The following is a 20,733-nucleotide window of genomic DNA, read 5'->3' as shown; positions in this document are numbered from 1 at the left end:
CTGAACTTTATTGCAATAGTTTGACAAACCGCTGTATGACAGAAGAAGCACGAGCACCTACTAAACTAGCGGTGACCCTGATGTAGGTGTGATGTGAATATTCTGCCGACACTGTTCAGGTTTAACTAGTGCAACAGGTGCGGGTGAAGTATGATTAAAAAAAAGCTATACCAGAACCTCTGTCGCTCTGTATTACAAGTTAAAATTCAGATAAAGGTGGATGCTGTCAAGTCACTGTAGAAATATCATAGCTTGCTGTTACTTTACCAGATATAAGTCCATATAGTAATATTGTTGGACTATTATAAAATACTCTGTTAATTATATTACGGAAGTCTCAGTTTGTTTTGTTTTTTAATGAGTTAATACTTGTTCCCATTGGATACATTATTGAATGCAGTTCTGTTCCATAATATAACATTCTGTGCACTGCTTTCATGGGAGAGAAGTACAATAATCAAATACACATTTCACACATTATCATCAGTTTGTGTGCACAGGGAAATTCAATATCATTTGTTCATGATATTGATAGCTGACCTGCTGCTCATTATTTTTAGCCCCAGATTTGTTCATCTTCCCACTGCACTTTCCACCAGCTATGTCTCACCACTAAGGAGCAGAGTCCTTTGTCTTCAGAATAATATGAATAAACATGATAGTAAAACAGACTGAAAATATATTCTTAGATTAAATACATTTTAACACAAATTTACAAACTTTTCAAAACACATTATTATTATTATTATTATTGCTTATTTTTTAGATTGTTGACAAAGAAAAAAGTCGTAGTTCGTTTTCATTTCAGGCTGCAAAATCAGGAAATATCAAGTAGGCTTGCCGCCCCCACCTCACCCCTGCACCCAGCGATAATTTCATATATCATGCTACTTGGGCTGGACTATGCATATGAATGCAGCCGTTTATAAAGTTGATGCGAATGCAGAAACATTTTGAGAATCCTCTGAGTTTCACAACACAGACTCACATAGATTGACCATGTGGTTGACTTTTTATGATGATTTATTTGCCAGTCTTCTGCAATCAGTTTTCTGCAGTTGCACATAATTCTACTGATTTACATGAAAACTATCTATTACTAACTATTAGTGTTTTGCTCATATTTAGCGTATCCCTCTGTGCCTCTTCGTCTGCTTCAAAAACTCTATTACAAAAATGATTTCTCCCATTTTTCTCACTGGCATACTTGTGTAGCAGTAATTGATGTGGTGCCATGTGAATCATTGTGAAAGTGTGCTGAATGTGGCTGAGTGCTGTGACTGAGCCATACCAAAGGAGCCTGAGGACAAGTGAGATGACGATCTAACAAGTCTGCTGACTCACTTGTTGCTTGTTTGCTTCAGTCTAATATAAAACCCTCACTTGTTTCACTTTGCTCTGCTTGTTAGTTTGTCAGCAGACTTTTAATCAGCCGGATGTTTTAAAAACAGAGTTACACCTCTGTCCCTCGGATTTCAGTACCGAGGAGCTTACTTATGTCTTAGTCTAAACCTTTGACAGTAAGGGGCTAATCATGGAGGATTGTGATGTGGATGCAGATGTGGACGTTCGAGACCCTGATGAGAAGTCCATCATGACCTACGTGGCTCAGTTCCTGCAGTATTCCAGGGACCTGCCAGTGCCAGAGGAAGAAATGCAGGTCTGTTTCACTATATCATATTCTACACAAACATCAAGCAAAATAGGGCACCATGTGACACTGCAGCAATGTTTGCAGAAATTTCTAATGTCAGTGTAGTACTTGAGATAGCGTTTCGGATTCTGGTGAAGATGGTATTAACTTTTTAACTACTGCAGTCCATTGTCAATAATTAGGATGCAGCTGAGCTCTGTCTAATTCAGTCCTGCTCAGTCAGCCTTGATTTGATGGATTGCAGGTCAAAAGAAGTCTACACATCTACACATCAAAGTTGAATAAGGCACAGTGTGGTTGAAAGGTTTTTACATGCTTTGGTTACATATAAAAGTTGTTTCAATGTAGACAACTTAATTTTACTGTGAAGCAGGGCTAAGCTAGACTGTAAACACATGTTTTAACCAAATTTTGCCAGTTTTAACCTCGACACCTGGATGTCTTTTCATGTGCAAATCAGTAAATCAATGCTTAGTGGATTTTTCATTTTTAGCTTCTTCAATCCTTATGGTTAAAGAGTCTGACTTATGTCTGATGTGTCCAATGTTTCAAAATCTATATTTGAGTATAAAGATGGATGCATGGATGCACGTGGGTGATAAGTACGTAATCACACTCCTGTTGAACAGGAATCCTTTAAATCTGGTCAGAACAGAGAGTTGTTCCAAAGATATATACCAGAGGAACGCTACTTTACACTACCACAATAAATTTATTGTTCTTCACCAACTCCCCACCACCATCTGTTCATCTGTTTCTTCATTTGCACTGTCATCTCTTTTTTGCAAATTGTCCAGAATATATGCAGATACAGATGTATGTATGTCAGCCTCCGACATACCAGTCAGGTCTGAATGTTTCTGGAAATTGCAATGAATTATTTAAAGCTTACAAAACACATTTGGTAAAACTGTTACTGTGTTACTAATTTGTAAATTGAAGGTTTTACCTGCATCCAAGTTGGCCCCGGTTCGAGTCCCGCATCGGACGGCCTTTACTGCATGTCATTCCCCCTCTCTCTGCCTCCCCATTTCCTGTCTCTCTCCACTATCCTGTCCAATAAAGGCACAAAAGCCCAAAAAAATATACTTTAAAAAAAAAATTTGGTTATCTTCACCATAACTAGTATAAAGAATCACTGTGTCTGTTTTTGTTAGTGCACTGCCCTTCAGTTACCTCTGCCACATGCCACTTTCCACAATAACTTTTTGTTTGGAGTTTCTCTGTTTTCTTGGCATCATTTTCTCGACTGTTTCTGTTTCTGCTCATCCTCTTTCCTTTCCTTTTTCCTCTTAGACACAATATCTGACTCCTCCTAAAAGTCCTTCTCCAATCAACCTGCCTGTTCACTACACTCCTGCTATCTCTGCTTCACCTCTGCGACAGGTAGACACCGCAGCCATAGCGCCACACTGTTTCATCTCTCAGTTTTAAGCCACTTGCTTATGTTATTATTAACCAGCAATGGATTCAGTGACACGTTAGATTTAATAATAATTTAAATATCTGAAATAATCTTTTTTCAACACTAACATTTTTGGGAAGAGAATTTACTAAATAGGGGAAAATGTCAACAAACTGGACAACACTGACAGGACTACGAACTATACAAAACTATAAAGAAAGAGAAGGAATGAATTAATGAATTAATAAATAAAACAGTTTGACTGAAATTAAAGGCCACATAAACAAAAACAAGGCAGTAATACTTGACATTTATAAAGAAACTTTTACAAAATGTATCATTTAATTTTGAAAACAAACCCATATGACTTCTTCTTTCATTTGTCTCAATCTACTCTGTCTCTGTCACTGCCACACTGCCCTGTCACTGCTTAATGGGTTAAAAATAACTGACATTTTTTGTGTGTTCATTCAGTGTTTGCAAACCCTCTGGGTTGCTGCTTTGTCACACGGTGTAAATCAGCTGCACCAATCCTCTGCAGCACCTGTAAATAGCATTAGATTTTATTGCTAACGATTATATACTAGGAGAGTTGTTTAATGGGACAGCATGGCAGCTATTTAAATTAAAAAGTCAGTTGCTCAAGCCAAGATTAACTATAAATCACATGGAGGTTTCATAGCAGGACTGATCATGCAGAATCGAACTAGTTTGACCTGTTCTCTGGGAATAAATCCAAAAGCACGGTAAGGGTGTGTTTCTCTGCCTCCCATGAGATGAATAAAGTGCTCATGGGGTGACTGCAGTGCAGCTATGAAATCCTGCGGGCTTGGCCTGTTGCAGAACTCATGAAAGATCAGTGGCAGTGGACAAAGCAGCCGTCAGCTCGAGTCTCTCACAGGATATCACCTTGTTCACGTGTAGCTGCTGTAGACATTTGAGTTTTTAATCGACTTTTTATGTTGTTACTTTTTCCCCAAAGTGTTTCTTCATTCTGCAGTGATTGTGCAAGATGTGTTGCAGGGTGAACAGCACAAAAAATCAGAGCTCTGCAAAATGAAGAGTTTTGTTCAAATTTGGGAAACGCATCTGAAAATAAATCTAGAAATTGCCCTACGTAATGCATCAAATTAAAACAAATAAACCTTAATTCTACTACACACTGAACTCTTTGTTTTCATACAGCTGACATTGTGAGAATAAAGGTGGCTGTTGTACATGTTGCCATGTTCTTATGAGTAAAAAACAAACTTTGTTGCCAAAACAGACATCTATGGGCTTGGAACTCTACTGTGCACAGGCTTGCTTTAAATGCAAGACATTCTGGCACCCCAGCCTCCATTCTGTTTATTAAGTATCCCATGACTGGTGCTGTTGCCTTGTGGGAAATGTTTTTGCTTAGCTCTTTTGTTTACATAATTATAGCATAATAAATATGGTATTTTAGTGCTAGATGGAGTAGAACAGCTTTTTCTCTGCATCCGTTGTCTTGCCTTTGTTTTACCACCTGTTCTATTCGTGAGAGATATAAATAAATAAACAAAGCTGCAGTTTTTTTTTACATGGATTTGTATGGGGAGAAATGTTTTAATATTCAGTTGCAATGTAGTTTGTCTTAGTTGTCATAGATGATAATATGTTAGAGCAGTTTGACAATGATTGACTTCCCTTCCTCTCCTGTGTCTTGGCCTCAGTGTTCTTAAGATATTTAAATCAAACTAAACGTCACTGCTTATGACTGACCCTGATAAGCATGAATATACCACTGGGTAATGAAATTAGTTAGGCCTGGAAATGTTTTCAATCTATAACTATTTTGTAATTATCATGTTGCCAGGCAACACCTGATCGCAAGGCACAGGAAGTGACGTGCTGGCTGGCCCAGGCCTACGATGAGCTCCTGGAGGGCTGGGACTCCACGGAGGGAGAGAGCTACTCAGAGAGATACCATGTACGTTTCCAGCTAGTTCCTATCAAGATACGTAATGGCAGAACATTGTGTTACATGTAGCATTTTAAAGCACTGCAGTAATTGTCTTGTTAACTGTTACATTCATATATGATTACAACATGCCAATTGGAGACACAGTTGGCAGCCTCTGTCTCATGTTGCCTTCACTTATTAAGAACTTATTGCTGCTTCAATTTAAAGCAGCCCCATTCTGTCTTGTTGCACAATGCCATGTAATAGTTTTCTCATGAAACAATCTATCTATCATCAGTGTCCTTAAAAAAAAAAAAAAGTGGATCCTTGAAATTTTGCTGTTTGAGTTGACCCTACAAAAGTGGCACTAAAGATGTCATTTTCCATCCCTCAGGTATTTCAGACCTTTCTCGTGTCCTTTAATGAGCAACGGCGGCCCATCATGCCTTTGTTGACAGCAATGAGACGAACCCCCCAACTGAGCGAAGAGCAGCGGGCTCTCAGAGAGGCATGGGACACCCTCACTGAGAAGGTCCGCTCCACTCAAATCTCTCTTCCCATTCAGTAAAGCTTGTACAGTTTTTGATATTGGTATATTTAAACTTTTTTAATGTGGTTAAATGTGGTTAGTTTTGGTTGTGTTTGATTAGGTTACATAGTTGGCTTCTCCAATATGTTATATATTTACAATGTCTTATTTACATGTATGCATCAATATACAATATGCAGGTATACATCTGTATTATATTCTTCTGCATGCACTATAAATGTTTTTGTATGCATTTTAATTTGAAAAACGGTTTACTTTAAATTGAATTTGACTTCTTTCTCTCTGTTTTTTCATTTAGCTTCGTGAATACAAAATTGAGTTAGATAAGAGCCTTCCAGCCCCCTTGGATACTGTGGCCCGCTGGTTGCTGAGAGCAGAGGGAGCTCTGGCCGAGGAGGAGGGTGACCCACAGGACCACGGTCGTGCTGCTGACGAAGCCAAGGAGAAACAGGAGCTGCTCAAAGTGAGTGTTTACTCCATCCAAACTTTAAACTATAGGACTCTAGGAAGTGAAAAAAAAAATGATACTGACTTAACAGACCCAGGTTCCTCAGGCAGGGGTTTTCATGTAAAGAATAAAAATAACATCAGCTGAATAATTCCTTTATCTGAATATCCATGTTTTCATTTACAGTTCAGAGAAAGTGTTGAACACAATGTCGACATAACTCTCCTTTTTGTAAGGTTATATAGACTTTCATGAATGTGTAAATGTACCTGTGAATGAGCTCACACCTGAATGTTGCTGTAGGTTTGCCTGGAGGAGATGCCGCAGCAGGTGAGGACCTTCCAGTCCTTCCAGAACCTGGATGAGTACGGAAACATGATGGTTCCTTCTGACAAGATTGAAGAGCTAAAGAGGAGGTGAGGATACTTTCCCAGGTGGACTGTTTGTTCACATGTATGTGTTTAATCATATGTACTGTACCTACAGTGCATGAATTGATTTCTTTCCATAAGCTAAATGTTCTAGTAGTACATCACTAGTAGTTGAACCTTTTTTGTGGATGTCGTTACCAGGTTCACCGGTGTGAGAGTTACTGCTAAGTACCATGGGATCAAGCTGGAGTACCGGGAGCACCGCCACACAGTTTTGGATTTGTTGGGGCAGATCAGGACCAAGCTCCGTGTCTGGAAGAGGCCTTACATTTCTCCAGAGGCTGTCAGGGTGTTGCTGCAAGAATGGCATGTGAGTAGTCCTTGATCAGATTTGGCATCTTCAAAACAAACTTTAACAATTGGGAGTAGTGGGAAGGAAGTGTCCTGTTGGTGTTATATTGTATATTGTTACATGTTATATAAGTTGGAATTTGGGTGATTGTAAGCACTTTAGCACAGGCCCTGATCCCGAAGGGGGGCATCCTAACTGTATGTATATTTGCATTTGTATATTCTAATAGATTTGCTACTGTAGTAACATGCTAAGGCTAATGCTAAACATCTGATATATCCTAAAATAGCCACTGTAAAGATGACAAAACCTTTAGCTTTGGTAAGAACATGGTCTTTCCACTGGTACCACTGTGATAAAACTTGCTCCACCAGCGATGAAGGTCCAGGATTGAAAAGTTCATCCCTCAGTTTTTCCCCAAAAATGTTGTTTCTATTGTATAATTTGCATGGCTGTAATGGCTGTGTATATAAAATCTTTTTTTTTAAACACAGGAGCTGGTAAACACACAGGAGCTACCTTCTCTGTTGGAAGCAGCTCTTCATAAGTTGAAGAAGATTTCTGAGAAATATTCAAGCAAATCTGCCCTTGGTAAGTGTTCTGTGACTCCATGACAGACGTATTGAATTCCTTTATCTATGTCTAACTGATATGTTTTGCTGCTTGCAGTTTGATTGAAGCCAGTTCATGGATTCAGTTTTGGATTGTATAAGTATTTGACTGCTGTTTTTCTTGCTCTTCAGCTGCAGACTGCTACCACGTCAGTCTGCAGGTGAAGCAGCTGGAGGAGGACACCACTGTGGTTTTAGAGGAGTTGACCACAGCCAAGAGCACCATGGGACGGGTCCTGTCTGCCTGGGACGCCTACAGCGATAGCCTCAGCTCCCTGCAGGCTTGGCTGGAGCAGGGCTCTGCAACATTCAGCCCTGGGCACAGACCACAGGTATTGTAGATACAGTAGAGAGAGCAAGGAAGAGAGATGAACATTTGAAATATTTTGGGGAGAACATGTGCAATGGCACAATTCCTTGAGTTTAGTTTTCTCTTCATTAAAATTGTGTAAACAAATTTATTTAGTGATTAAAAAAACAACAACTACAGCTACTTCCTTTGCTCAACTCCCTGCGACTCAACCAATGAGATTATTTTTTCTCCAGAGCATTTGGGGACTAAAATGTTTCAAAATAGTAATAGAATAGCCTACACTTAGACACAGTCTTTTTATACACACTTCAATATTCATCCTCTCTCTTGATATAATCATGTTTTTTTAGGTAACGCCTGAATCTGTGGCTGAGTGGGGCTCCCGACACGCCCACCTGAATGAGGTGGGTAACTTCCTGATCGAGTCAACAGACCCTCAGACCAGCAGGAGCCTGGCGGACGAGCTTCGCAGGCTCAACATACACTGGGCTGAGTTCATCAAGAGAAACACTTTTGTAAGTTACAGAACAAGGAAAACCTGGTTACTGAGAAACACAGTTGTGTTTGCTGTCATTTCACTGCAGCTCAGGCTGCAGATGATATATTTGATAAGGCACGTGCCATATTGCTTTACATAACTAACATTTTGAAGGGCTGTTTCTTAACCAGGATGAGTGGCTTTGTTGTCATAATGTGTTGCCCTAGTTTTTTCAGTATTTCTTGCTAAGTGACTGGTGACAGCAGGGATTCAGGTTATATAATGTCTCATGGCTTTGGAATTTAAGGCGTAATTGTCATAATTATTCCCACACTCTAATACTAAGGAGTGGGTTCAAGTTTGAAAGTGGTACTCCGCCTTTACTTTTTGTATGGAGGTTATTATGAATGTTAGGCATTATAGTCTTTAACAATAGTGCATTATCATGCGGCTTCATTGATATCTCGAGTTGCGGACAGGTGTTATAAATACCGCCTGTGAAATTATTCTATCAGACTATTGTATCATATCCACTGTGGTATTAACCCATTCATACCAGATGCTGCGCAGTGCAACATTGCCCCTCCCGCCGGTCAATGCTGCGTAGCGCAGCATTGACTCTCCTGCCAGTTGCTGCTTAGCGCAGCATTGTTGATTCCTCGTCATTTTCATGATATATTTATACATATTTTACATATTTATATGCTGCATGCGTCATGAAAATGACGAGGAATCAACAATGCTGCGCTACGCAGCAGCCGGCAGGAGACTCAATGCTGCGCTACGCAGTAAACCGGCAGGAGGGGCAATGTTGCGCTGCGCAGCATCCGGTATAAATGGGTTAACAAACAAGAAACAAGTGTCATTAAAATACCAGAATTAATGACTAATGATTAAAAATAAATTTAACAGCCTAAGCTTGTCTGATTGGCTTTTGTTGTGAAAGCAAGAGCTTTTGTCTTTCACATTATCAAGTTTTTTCTCTTTGTGTTATGTAACATCTTGTGCATTTTTCAGGACAACGTGCCTGAGCCCAGTGCCGACATCCAGGCCAGACCCCAGGACCCCCAAGCTCTGATCAGAGAAGCCACTCTGATTCTCAAAGAGCCTCTGGAGGCAATGGCAGGTCCTTTGCGCACCTACAGAAAAAGAATACAGGTAAGACCAATGGAGTTGTTAGCCGTTCATTTTATACACTGTTATGATTATGGCACTGAATTACTCACTCTTGCTTTCTTCCCTTCAGCTCATATTGAGGAAGCTGAAAGAGGTGGATATGGAAGCTCTGGCTCCCTCTTCAGAATGCCCAGCAGATCAGTTACAGAAACTGAAGCTTGCTATGCCTGAAGTATGACAGATTTTGTTATGTTTTACAAGTCTTTATGTTTTGTTCATCTGTTCATCTCATTTTGTAACTAAGTACCACCTGGCAGCTAAAATTTGTGCATGTATAGTGTACTGTAATTTATTCATCCATTACTATCCAATTCCTTAACATCACCAGGTGATACAGACCCTGTTCGAGGCAGAACAGGTCTGTGCGGAGCTGCAGCACAGTGTGTCGGGTCTGGACAGTCGCTTGGCTGAACTCCTGCATTGGGAGACGGAGGCCAGGGAGCTCTACCAGCTGCTGAGGGCCGCAGAACGACAAAAGCAACAGCGGGGCCAGGACCCACGAGCCAGGGTAAGACAACCCACAGAGAAGAAAGGTTGTTCTGTTTTATGTCCTTTCATAAAGCATTATGCATATTTGAAGAAACACTGGTGGTTATTCAACACCATTTATTCCCGCAGGTCCTGATTTCCCGTGGTCTACAGCTGGAGGGTCAGCTGGTGACAGAGGAGCAGGACCTGCAGGTGGTGGTAATGACGAATCAGAAGAGCTCTCCTATCCAGTACCTTCATGCCTCCGCCATACAGGACCGAGTGCGAGCGGCTGTTGCTCAGTCACAGGCAAGTAGACTGCACAAGTCATTATATTTTGCATGTTCTATATGAGAATAGTATAGCAAGAGAAGCATGACAGATACTTTTAATAATGTAATTACAATGCCAGTTTTTCTAATATATGTGATTTCAATTCCAGGAAGCTGTTGGTATGTTGAGCAGCTTGGGAGCCAGACGAGACAGAAGCAGAAGCCCCCCAGAAGGTTCTCCTCCATCTAAAATCCTTATCCAGGCTAAACAAAGGCTGCAACATCTGAGACAGTCAGACACCAGCCAGCCAATGCAGCAGCAGCCAGACACAAAGTTAGTTTCTCATCAGTATCATGAAACCTTTATTCCAACGATAGTGGTGCAGGAATACAGAGAGGAAAAGATGACCTCTCCTCCAATGCCATATACCTATGCGCAAGCTGTGATGCAGACCAAGTCACTACCAGAAGTCCAAACTCAGGCCTTGTCAGAGACTGATGCACAAAAACAACCGCAGATTCAGGAGCAAGGGTGGATACAGCAGCAACAGCTGATGCAACAAGAACAACTTAACATACAAAAGGAAAAAGAGCTACAACGGCAAGAACTCAAGCACCAGCAACTACAAGAAGTGCAACAGCAGAAGCTGATGCAAACACAGCCACAACAACGGCAGCAGAAACAGGTGGAGCAACAGGTGGAGCAGCAGCAGATAGAAGTACATCAGTATCAAGTTCATCAGCAGGTGGTAACTCATACACAGCTTGAAACACAAGTCAAACAGATACAGGAGTCCCACGAGCAGACTTCGCGTCAGCAGCCAGCTGTAAAGAAGCCATCTTTAAGCTCAAGTGAGCTTCAAAGCAAAAAGGCTCGGGCCATGAAGAACCGGCCCTGGCTTCAGAAACCAGTTTCAGCAGAGCATAAAACTCCTGCTTCAGCTTCAGAACAGGATTCTGCTCAGGACCTAGTACAGACTACACAGACTCCAAAGTCAGACAGGGAAATGGCATCAGTTCAGGTTGTTCCTCAGCATACAGGAACTCCCAGGCCTCAGCCTGAGGCAAATGCCAAGACCACTAAGCAGCCAAAACAACAGAAAAAAGAGCCACAAAAACAAACACAACAACCTCAAAATCTAGATCAGCAACAGCAAGAACAACTTCAAGATCAGCAGCAATTACAAAAAGAGCAGCATCTGCAACTGGAAAAACAGCACAAGCAACAAGAACAGTTGCTGCCACAAAAACAACCACAACAACCACTACATATTATAAGACAAGCACAACCAGATTCAGACACCAAAGCTAAATCCCAGACTGTAACTGTGGCTCAGCCTCACCCACAATCTAAGGCACAACTCCAAACTATGGTTCAGTCTACATCTCAGTCCCAAGTACAGTCAACAATTGTGTCCCACATTACCACAGACAGCCAGCAAGCAGTGAAGACCATGTCACAAACCAGAGTGAGCCAAGGTCAGTCACAGACACAAGTCCTCCCACAGCCCCATGGCCCTGTCAAGACACAGTTACTGACCCAGCCACAGACACAACCACAGCTACAGTCTCAGGGTCAGGCTCAGTCCCAAACATGTGTCCCAGCTGATCCTCAGCCAGGTATGCACCCACAGGGTCAGCTGCAGGGTCTAGGCCATGGTCCAGCTTTAGCTCAGGTGCAGACATGGGCTCAAGTCAGGCCTTCTTCCCCAATGCAGGCTCCACTACCGGGCCAAATTCAGCCTCCCATTCCATCCCACATTCAACTTCGTAGTCATCCACAGTCATGGGCCCCTGTCAGACCCCCCTCCCCTAAGCCCCCTATACAGACTCAGCCTCAAACCCATGTTCAAGCAATCGCTGATCCTCAAACCCATGCTCAGTCAATGGCCCTGGCTCAAACCCATCCTCAGCCAAAAGCCCATCCTCAAACCCATGCTCAGTCAATGGCCCTGGCTCAAACCCATCCTCAGCCAAAAGCCCAGGCTCAAACCCATGCTCAGTCAATGGCCCAGGCTCAAACGCATCCTCAGCCAAAGGCACATCCTCAAACCCATGCTCAGTCAATTGCCCAGGCTCAAACCCATCCTCAGCCAAAGGCCCATCCTCAAACCCATGCTCAGTCAACGGCCCAGGTTCAAACCCATACCCAGCCTGTGGTCCAAGTCCAAACCCATTCTCAGCCAAAGGCCCAGGCTCAAACCCACGTCCAATCAATGGCCCAGGTTCAAACTCATACTCAGCCCATGGTCCAGGCTGAAACCCATGTCCAGTCAATGGCCCAGGTTCAAACCCATACCCAGACCATGGTCAAAGTCCAAACCCATCCTCAGCCAAAGGCCCATCCTCAAACCCACGTCCAGTCAATGGCCCAGGTTCAAAGTCATACCCAGCCCATGGTGCATCCTCAAACCCATGTCCAATCAATGGCCCAGGTTCAAAGTCATACCCAGCCCATGGTCCAGGCTCAAACCCATGTCCAGTCAATGGCCCAGGTTCAAACCCATACCCAGCCCATGGTCCAAGTCCATACCCATCCTCAGCCAAAGACCCATCCTCAAACCCATGTTCAATCAATGGCCCAGGTTCAAACTCATACACAGCCCATGGTCCAGGCTCAAACCCATGTCCAGTCAATGGCCCAGGTTCAAACTCATACCCAGCCCATGGTCCATCCTCAAACCCACGTCCAGTCAGTGGCCCAGGTTCAATCCCATACCCAGCCCATGGTCTATCCTCAAACCCACGTCCAGTCAGTGGCCCAGGTTCAAACCCATACCCAGCTGGTCCAGGCCCAAAGCCATGGCCAGTCAATGGCCCCAGTTAAAACCCATCCTCAGCCAAAGGCTCATCCTAAAACCCATGGCCAGTCAATGGCCCAGGTCCCAACTCATCCTCAGCCAAAGGCCCATCCTCAAACCCATACTCAACCCATGGTCCAGGCTCAAACCCATGTTCAGCAAATGACCTGGACAAGTCAGGCCCAACCTTTGACTCTACATCATACACAAGCTCAATCTGTAGTCCTGGCTCAGGGTCATTCTCCGCCTACTACTCAGTATTCACATACACATGCTCAGGCACTGGTCCACCACCCTGGCCATCCCTCCCAGGGCCAGTTACAGGCTTGGACTGAAGTCAGAACCTCATCCCCAATGTCTTTCCAGCATCCACAAGCTACAGCACAACCCCAGCTTTATCTTCAGGGTTACTCCCAGGTTCAGTCTCCATCTCAGCAGTGGACACCCAAACAAGAGCGACAAAATCAATTCTATCCCCATCAGAGACATCCCATTCCTCAGCCATATCATCAACAAACAGATCAGGCTTCACAGTCTCAGGCCCCTCCAACATTTCAGGCTCTACCACAGTGGGCCCAAACTGGGCCCCAGCAAGGACCTAACATAGGGGCACCTGGGTATTCTCACATGGGACCATCATATACTCATCCTCAAATGCAGCCACAAACACAAACCCAACCCTGGGGTCAAACACAACCCCAGATGAGGCCCCAGAGTCCCATGCAACAGCAGCCTCAGATGAGAGCTTATAATGTTCATATCCAGACACAACAAGGCCAAGTGCAGCAGCAGACTTCTGTTCAAGCACCCCCGCAACTCCAGCCCCAGCCATATCCACATCCTCAGTCTCAGCAATATCCACAGGTCCCACATCAGCCCCAAACCCATCATCATCCTCAGCCTCAGATACAAACTCAAAAACCTCTTCAGTCACAACCACCACATCAAACCCATCCTCCGGTTCCTTCACAGCCCCAGCTACAAACTCAGTTGCAGGCCCAAACACACATTCAGACACAGCTCTCGGGACAAGCAAAGACTCAGCAGCCTCAGCTTCAGTTCCAGGAACCCCCTCCACATCCCAAGCATCAGGCACAGATCCAACCACAGCCAGAAATTCAGTCAGCTGTTCAACCAAAATGTGAATCACCTTCAAAACCCAAACCTCAGGCCCAATTACCACCACAACCAGAGGTTCAATCACCAGCTCAAACCAAGGTTCAGTCACCAATACAACCCAAGACTGGATCACTGCCACAACCTGCAGCTGAGCCTCAGTTGCCACCACAACCAGTTGCTCAGTCACTAATCAAACCTAAGGCTGGATCACCTCCAAAACTGAAGCTGCAGGCCCAACCAGCACCACAACCTGAGGCTCAATCATCAACTCAAACCAAAGTTCAGTCACCAACCCAACCGAAGACTGGATCACCTCCACAACCCAAGCCACAGGCCCAACCAGTACCACAACCTGAGGCTCAATCATCAACTCAAACAAAGGTTCAGTCACCAACCCAACCAAAGGCTGGACCACCCCCACAACCAAAGCCACAGACCCAGCCAGCACCACAACCTGAGGCTCAATCACCAATTCAAACCAAGGTTCAGTCACCAACCGAACCCAGGTCCCAATCTCCGACACAACCCAAACCTCAGGTACAATTGCCACCACAACCCCAACTTCAGGCTCAGTCACCACCGTTACCCAAGGCCCAAATTACAACACATTCCAAGGCTCAATCACCCCAACAGGCCAGACTTCAGATCCAACCACTTCCACAATTGGGACCTCAAACCCAGTCTCCTCCACAACCCAAAACACAACATCCCCAAATCATTCTCCTCTCTCAGGTCAACGTGCTGCCTCAGTCCCAGGCCGAGTCACCAGATCTCTGCATCAACCCTCCAGCCCTGGCTCAGGCGCCTCCCCAGGCCTACACAGAGGCTTACGCCAAGGCCCAGGCTTTGGCCAGGAACGGCTTTGAGGAGGCCAAGCACTGCCTGCAGGAACACATCCTGGAAGCCATCAATGTCTTCAAAGACAAACGTATATCACCCGAGCAAGTATCAGTGAAAGAGGTAAACTTAATTACTGATATTCTCATCTGATTTATGTCATTAGTGACGGTAATGAGTAGGTTTTAATCCACAATCTTTTAAATTCAGTTACAGGTCTGTTTTAATACATGCTACTGCCAATTGATATTACAGTTTAAACATGTTGTTTTGTATTAGGATAGATAAAAACTTGATGCTGGGGAATTATTTCACACAAGACATGCCAAAATGAGGAATTGCGAGGAGCCAGTCTGCAACTTTAATATATCACTTCCCCTCAGGAGACTCTAAAGACTCTGGATCCAGAGTTGCTGGAGGAGTTCCTGAGAGCAGCCAAGGGCATGGAAGCCTTTTGTACCCCCTCAGAGCTCAGAGACATGGAGTTCTTCACCCAGTCTGTCAGGACACAGTGGGAGGTAAGACACAAACTCACTGTGGGAGTTGTTTTAATGTGTGGGATTTTTAATTGCCATAAATAGACTTTCACATTTGTTAGTTTTAATGAGGCTTTATTGTGTTCTTTGAGGGAACAAATGTGATAACTGCTTGCACATGTTTTTAAACTATAAATGTACTAAGACCATTGTAACATTTTCTGCATTTGTCAGCAGATTGTTCATTTGCTTACATATAAAGCATTCATATTATAAACCATTTAATACTTTGTTCTAACATGTCGTTTTTTAAAAATTCATTTTATTCTATTTCCCAGGCTGTGAGAGCTGAGATCTCAGGCTTTTTGCAACAATTGCAGTTCGAAGTAACAAGGACAGACTTTAACACAGCTGCCCTGCAGTGTGAGATGCACTTAAGCTCCCGATTAGAAAAACAAGTTCAGGTAGCTCAATTACTAGAACTAAGCTCTTGGCAGGTGTGCTTCAGTGGATGGGTATTCTGCCAGCTTATCAGCTCTGCTTGTCTAACCTTTTTTCCTCTGTCTTCTTTGTATGCCTCCAGGGAGACTGACAATAATAAGATTTGGTAACTGTTTTGGTTTCTCTGTAAGAGAGTGCTGTTTTTATTGGGCTGTGGTTACAATAACATACACATATGCAGAAAAAATAATTTAGATTAAATTATTAGCCATTATACAGTGTAAAGTACACTGTATAGAAGACAAAACATTTCAGTAAAAGATAAAAACTGCATTCTTTTATTTTTGTGTAGTTCATCTGTTAGCTGCTGCCATCTGGGGTTTACTTGTGCATTGCAATATGGCTATGTTAATCAAAAATATACAAATTTAAAAAATGTTTTGTTGAAAATGATGTTAATAAATTATGTTTTGAGTTCATGCATATTTCTATGAATCTGAAAAAAACAACAAAAAAGCCAAGCAAGGTTCTGAGTTAAACTAGGATTGAGTTGGTAGTATTAATCCCCTGCCTGCAATTGCAGTAATCACCATGCCTGTACGCTTATTGTTTCTGCTCTGTCAACATTAACCAGGCTTGCTTCTCAGTGGATGGCAGCTTTGCCCAGGCAGGGCAGCACCTCGAGGCCTTGAAAGAGCTGTGTGACACCCTGAGCCCAGAGGATGCCCACCGCCTGGCCCAGACTCAGCTGAGGGAGTGTGAGAAAAGGCTGGCTGCCATCCAGCACCAGTTCAGTGGAGACCAAGACACAATGCTCCCTGATTCTAGGTGGGATATTAGAGTGAAATACAGTATTCTAAACATCAGAGATGATGGTCGATTTTTTTCTTTTAAAGGAAGACATTTAGGGATGCAGCCTGTCATATTAGATGATTTCTCAGACCCAAAGTCCTTGAAATTTCATGTCAAAAGTTTAACTTCCACTGTCTACAGACTGATTTTGTCCTGTTTAGCAAGACAAAATACTGAAAATGATCCTTGTTTCTTCTTCACAGGATTCCTGTTGCCTTCAGTGAGGATCTGACCACAGAAAAGGAGTGTGACAAACCTCAAGTCTCAACTGAGGTATGAGTCACGTCCACTGAGACCATGTACTCTCTAAATTCAACTTAGTTAGAGCTCCTCTAAAACCTTTTTTACACCATGCTAAAAAACTGTTTGACGTTTTCTTGTTTTATACATTTAAACCTGGAAGTTGATCACCATCTTTTACAGGCAGTCACGGAGCAGTTACAGAGGTTTGAATTCACAGATAAGGCGCTGTTACTCTTTTTCAGGTGTCCCCGGTGACAGTGAAGACAGTGAGCGTGGAGAGGAGGGAGGTTGAAAAGCAAGCGTCTGTGGAGGAAGAAGTCACCAAAAAGGAGGCTTTAGACAAGTAAATTGAATTTACCACAGTCCCGTGTTTCATAAACTAACACAGCATAGATTTTTATTAATGAAAAGAATTCGGATAATCAGTCTTTATCTTGTTGTCTTTTAATTTGTAAAATCTCCAGATTTGAGAATTGTAAGAGGACTCTGCAAGCCCAACTTTCTAAAAATGAACAGAGCATCAAGGATATCCCCTCAGACTCCGTCTCTCTTAAAGGCCTACATACACGGTTGCAGGAAATACAGGTACAATATAAGTCTGTGTGTGTCAGAAACTGATAGAACTAAAGACTGAGAGATTGTTTCAGTGTTTGGAGATTACATTTGTTTTTGTACTGTATTTACTAAGCAAACAAATCCCTATGACATGCCAACAATCTTGAGTTGAACTTTTCTTTCCGTAGTTCTTGAGGCAGGAGACTGAGTCTCTGTGGTCTGAGTATGGAGTCATGTGCTCCCAGTATTCCCAGCTGAGTGGAAACACTGGTCTGGAGCAGGAGAAGTCGGAGCTGCAGGAGCAGTGGCGCAGCCAACAGTTTAACCTTCAGAGGAGAGGCAGCTCGCTGGGTGCTGCCCTCAGACAGATTGACTCCACTGAGAACCACATGGTGGACTTCACCGACCGTCTGGACCGTTACCTGAGACAACCCAAAGACATCACTGCCTTCACACTGGCCAGTACCAACATCCTGAAAGATATTAAGGTGTTCTATCAGTCACACATATCTTTCATTTGTTTTTTTATTTTGTCATTTTGTCAGATTTACTACAAGTATATGCAGGGAACAGTTTAACTTTTCAATCAGCTTTGGAAATAAACTGTGCACATTGTCTCCCTTTGCAATAGGAACTAGATGAAAACATTCAGAGTGAGCTGAACCAGCTGTCCCGTCTGGACCCTGAATCCAGTGATCTGGACCCCAGAGACTGCTTCCCTCTGACCCGTGAGGTCGAGACTCACAGAACCAGCCTAGATCAGCTCCGACAGCAGGTCCGCAAGAGTGAAGCAGCCGCCCGTGCCCTCGACCGGTTTCTTATGTCACTGCGGACTGTGGATGAAGACATCTCCGGTGTCCAAGGTGCCCCCTGCAGTGATGCAACGGTACTGCAGGACTGTCGCTCCAAGCTGGCTCTGATCAGGCAGAGCATCGACAGTCTGAAAGAAAAGGCACCTCAGCTGGATCTGCTCCTGCAGGGAGCCAGACTGACAGTCACAAGGGAAGGTGTCCCAGCCTCCTGCCTGGATATGGTAACTGCCCTGTTGAGAAGACTGGAGGAGGCTGATAGTGGGTTGGCCAGCCAGCAGCAAGACCTCAAGAAGGAGACCCAGAGTAAATCTCTGGGCCTGAGGAAGAGGACGCTGATGGTGGAGCTGAGGAAGCTGCAGGATACGATTGAAATGCAAGGCCTTAAGGAGCCAACCATTCCTGCTGTGCAACACAGGTGTGTGTTATGTGATTTATGCTGATGCAACAATACTTAAGCTATCTTTCTGATGGTTGTAATTGTGATACTTACGTGTTTTTCAGGGTTTATGTTTTATTTAACATGTAATTTGAATGTGTGTGCTCTTTTACTTTGCTGTTTGTGTTTTTAATGAGATCCTTTTCTCTCAAGTGTCTGTGTGAGAGGCTGCAGTGTTAACCAGAGTTAGTATACTACATGTAAATACACAGTACTTATTAGAATATAAACCTAATAAGTATCTTAATAGATTTATTTGTAGAATTAAAAGCCAGATTTCCTGATAAAATGTCTAAATAATAAACTCCTATTTTCCAGGCTCCGTGCTTTGTCAGATTTGGAGGACCAGGTGCAAACCCAGCATGCAGAGCTCCAGAGCATCTCTGAACTTCAAGAGAAACAGGGAGGAGGGGAAAGCCTCCTGCAGGAGTTGGAGACTCAGTGGAATGAGATTCAGAAAGGTTTTTCTGACAGGTGTGTTTAGTGGGAGGAGCATGCTCACATCAAGTAATCTCAATAAATAAAGCCTTTAGGAACAACTGGCTCCTGGCCACTTTGCTAACATGCGTTACCTGAAACAGAGCTGCATTTACACTACATCTGTGAACCTGAACAGATGATATGTTTAGCTATCTAACACACAGACCTCATCAACTAGTGATTGTCGCTTCTAATAGAGAGGTGTGTCTTTAATTAAAATTGTGATATAAGCTTGTTGGATATTCATGTAAAGCTTTTCTAACAATTCTGTTAAGATGCTAAGCTGTATGTTAACAGCTGCTCAAAGGGGCTTTTGGCAAATAGCAGCATGTGTGTGGCCAACAGAAGGCAATACATCACTCTTAATTCTTTTTGTCATTTTCTCCCTCTTGCAGGAAAAAGCAGTGCAGCATCCTGTTGGAGAATCTGAAGAAGTTTCAGAGCTGCCGCAGTCACCTGAGCAACTCCATGCAGAAAGCAGAGCAGACGATCAGTGACCAGGCTTCCTACATGGGCAAAGACAACCTGCAGAGAAGTATAACCAAGGTGAATTCACAAAAAAGTTTACTTTTTTCTGCTGTGACCCATTAATTTGCTGAAAAAGAGTCATGTGCTGTGGCTTAAATTTACATGTAATAGCAGTGTTTGGGTAGACAAAATAAACATTCTGTTAATGAAGTGAATTTTACAAAGTGTAACCCAAATATTTAACACAGCTTGAATTTTGGTGCATATACACAGTAAGTGCAAAGAACCAGTAGATGGCAGACACATTCTAAAAGAAGACTGTTGTTCTCACTGTGTGGTCAGGTGTACTCCATGTTAACATGTGTACATTTATCCAGGTCTGTGATATTAAGGAGGAGCTGAGTGGTCTTGGGGAGTGTATGGAAGAGATGAGAGGTGTTTGCAGACAGCTGCAGTCCCAACTGAAGAAGTTCCCAGACTGCAGTGAGTCTCCGTTTGAAGCAGAGGCTGACACTCTGATGGACAACTGGCTGGATGTAAGCATCTATGCATTTGTATTTCCCATAGACATTAGATAGGAACATATGGATACTATATTTATCATATTTACCAACAAATACAAGAATTGTACTAGACCTGTATGCTGAGTGGATTCAAGGAGACAGATCAGCCGAACTTGACTGAATGCTGTTGTTTGTTGGTTCTCTTTCAGGTGACTGAGAAGACAGACGCATACATGGACAACCTTAAGGTGGGACTGGAGTTGTGGGAGAAGCAGCTGATGCTAGGAGGAGAGGTGGACAGCTGGGCAGGAGCCAAACTTGTGCTGTTTGCAGAGAGCCACCCATTCAACAACGAGCAACAAGTACTCGCCATGAGGGTAAGATTTCTGTGGAAGTGAAATTCACAATACTTAACAGGCAGGTTTTCATTTTAAGGACAACTTCAACCATTTTACACTTCACCCTGTAGGATGAGATCCATGCTAATGAGGAGAACATTGAGCATTTCCACAAGAAGTCTGTCGAGATCCAGGAAATGCTGCAGAGTCAGGAGGCACCACTAGAGCTACAGGTGAGTGGAGAAATTAATAGATCTTCTTTTACAGTGTTTGTGTCCTCTTGACAGTGTTTTAATAAGTGCTGCTGTCGTTGAGAAAACTCATCACTCCTTAGCAACAATGATGATTTA

General features: G+C 43.3%; 1 protein-coding gene across 1 annotated transcript in view; it reads left to right on the top strand.

Moving 5' to 3' along the window:
- Positions 1–10,192: 10,192 nt before the first annotated feature.
- Positions 10,193–20,733, top strand: part of syne2b (spectrin repeat containing, nuclear envelope 2b) — a 105,765-nt gene continuing 95,224 nt past the window's right edge. Inside the window, exons 1-13 of the mRNA XM_056393850.1 lie at positions 10,193–14,902; positions 15,163–15,354; positions 16,331–16,524; positions 16,752–16,821; positions 17,034–17,134; positions 17,256–17,376; positions 17,535–17,834; positions 17,978–18,573; positions 18,913–19,068; positions 19,470–19,620; positions 19,920–20,078; positions 20,255–20,422; positions 20,515–20,616. Coding sequence (XP_056249825.1) covers positions 10,205–14,902; positions 15,163–15,354; positions 16,331–16,524; positions 16,752–16,821; positions 17,034–17,134; positions 17,256–17,376; positions 17,535–17,834; positions 17,978–18,573; positions 18,913–19,068; positions 19,470–19,620; positions 19,920–20,078; positions 20,255–20,422; positions 20,515–20,616 — 7,008 coding nt within the window. The 5' untranslated portion in view covers positions 10,193–10,204. The remainder of the gene's footprint in view (positions 14,903–15,162; positions 15,355–16,330; positions 16,525–16,751; positions 16,822–17,033; positions 17,135–17,255; positions 17,377–17,534; positions 17,835–17,977; positions 18,574–18,912; positions 19,069–19,469; positions 19,621–19,919; positions 20,079–20,254; positions 20,423–20,514; positions 20,617–20,733) is intronic.

This window comes from Seriola aureovittata, chromosome 13, assembly GCF_021018895.1.
Source record: "Seriola aureovittata isolate HTS-2021-v1 ecotype China chromosome 13, ASM2101889v1, whole genome shotgun sequence".
In the NCBI taxonomy this organism is placed as follows: domain Eukaryota; kingdom Metazoa; phylum Chordata; class Actinopteri; order Carangiformes; family Carangidae; genus Seriola; species Seriola aureovittata.
The sequence above is the reverse complement of the archived record's forward strand: the minus strand, read 5'-3'. Positions and strand labels throughout refer to the sequence as shown.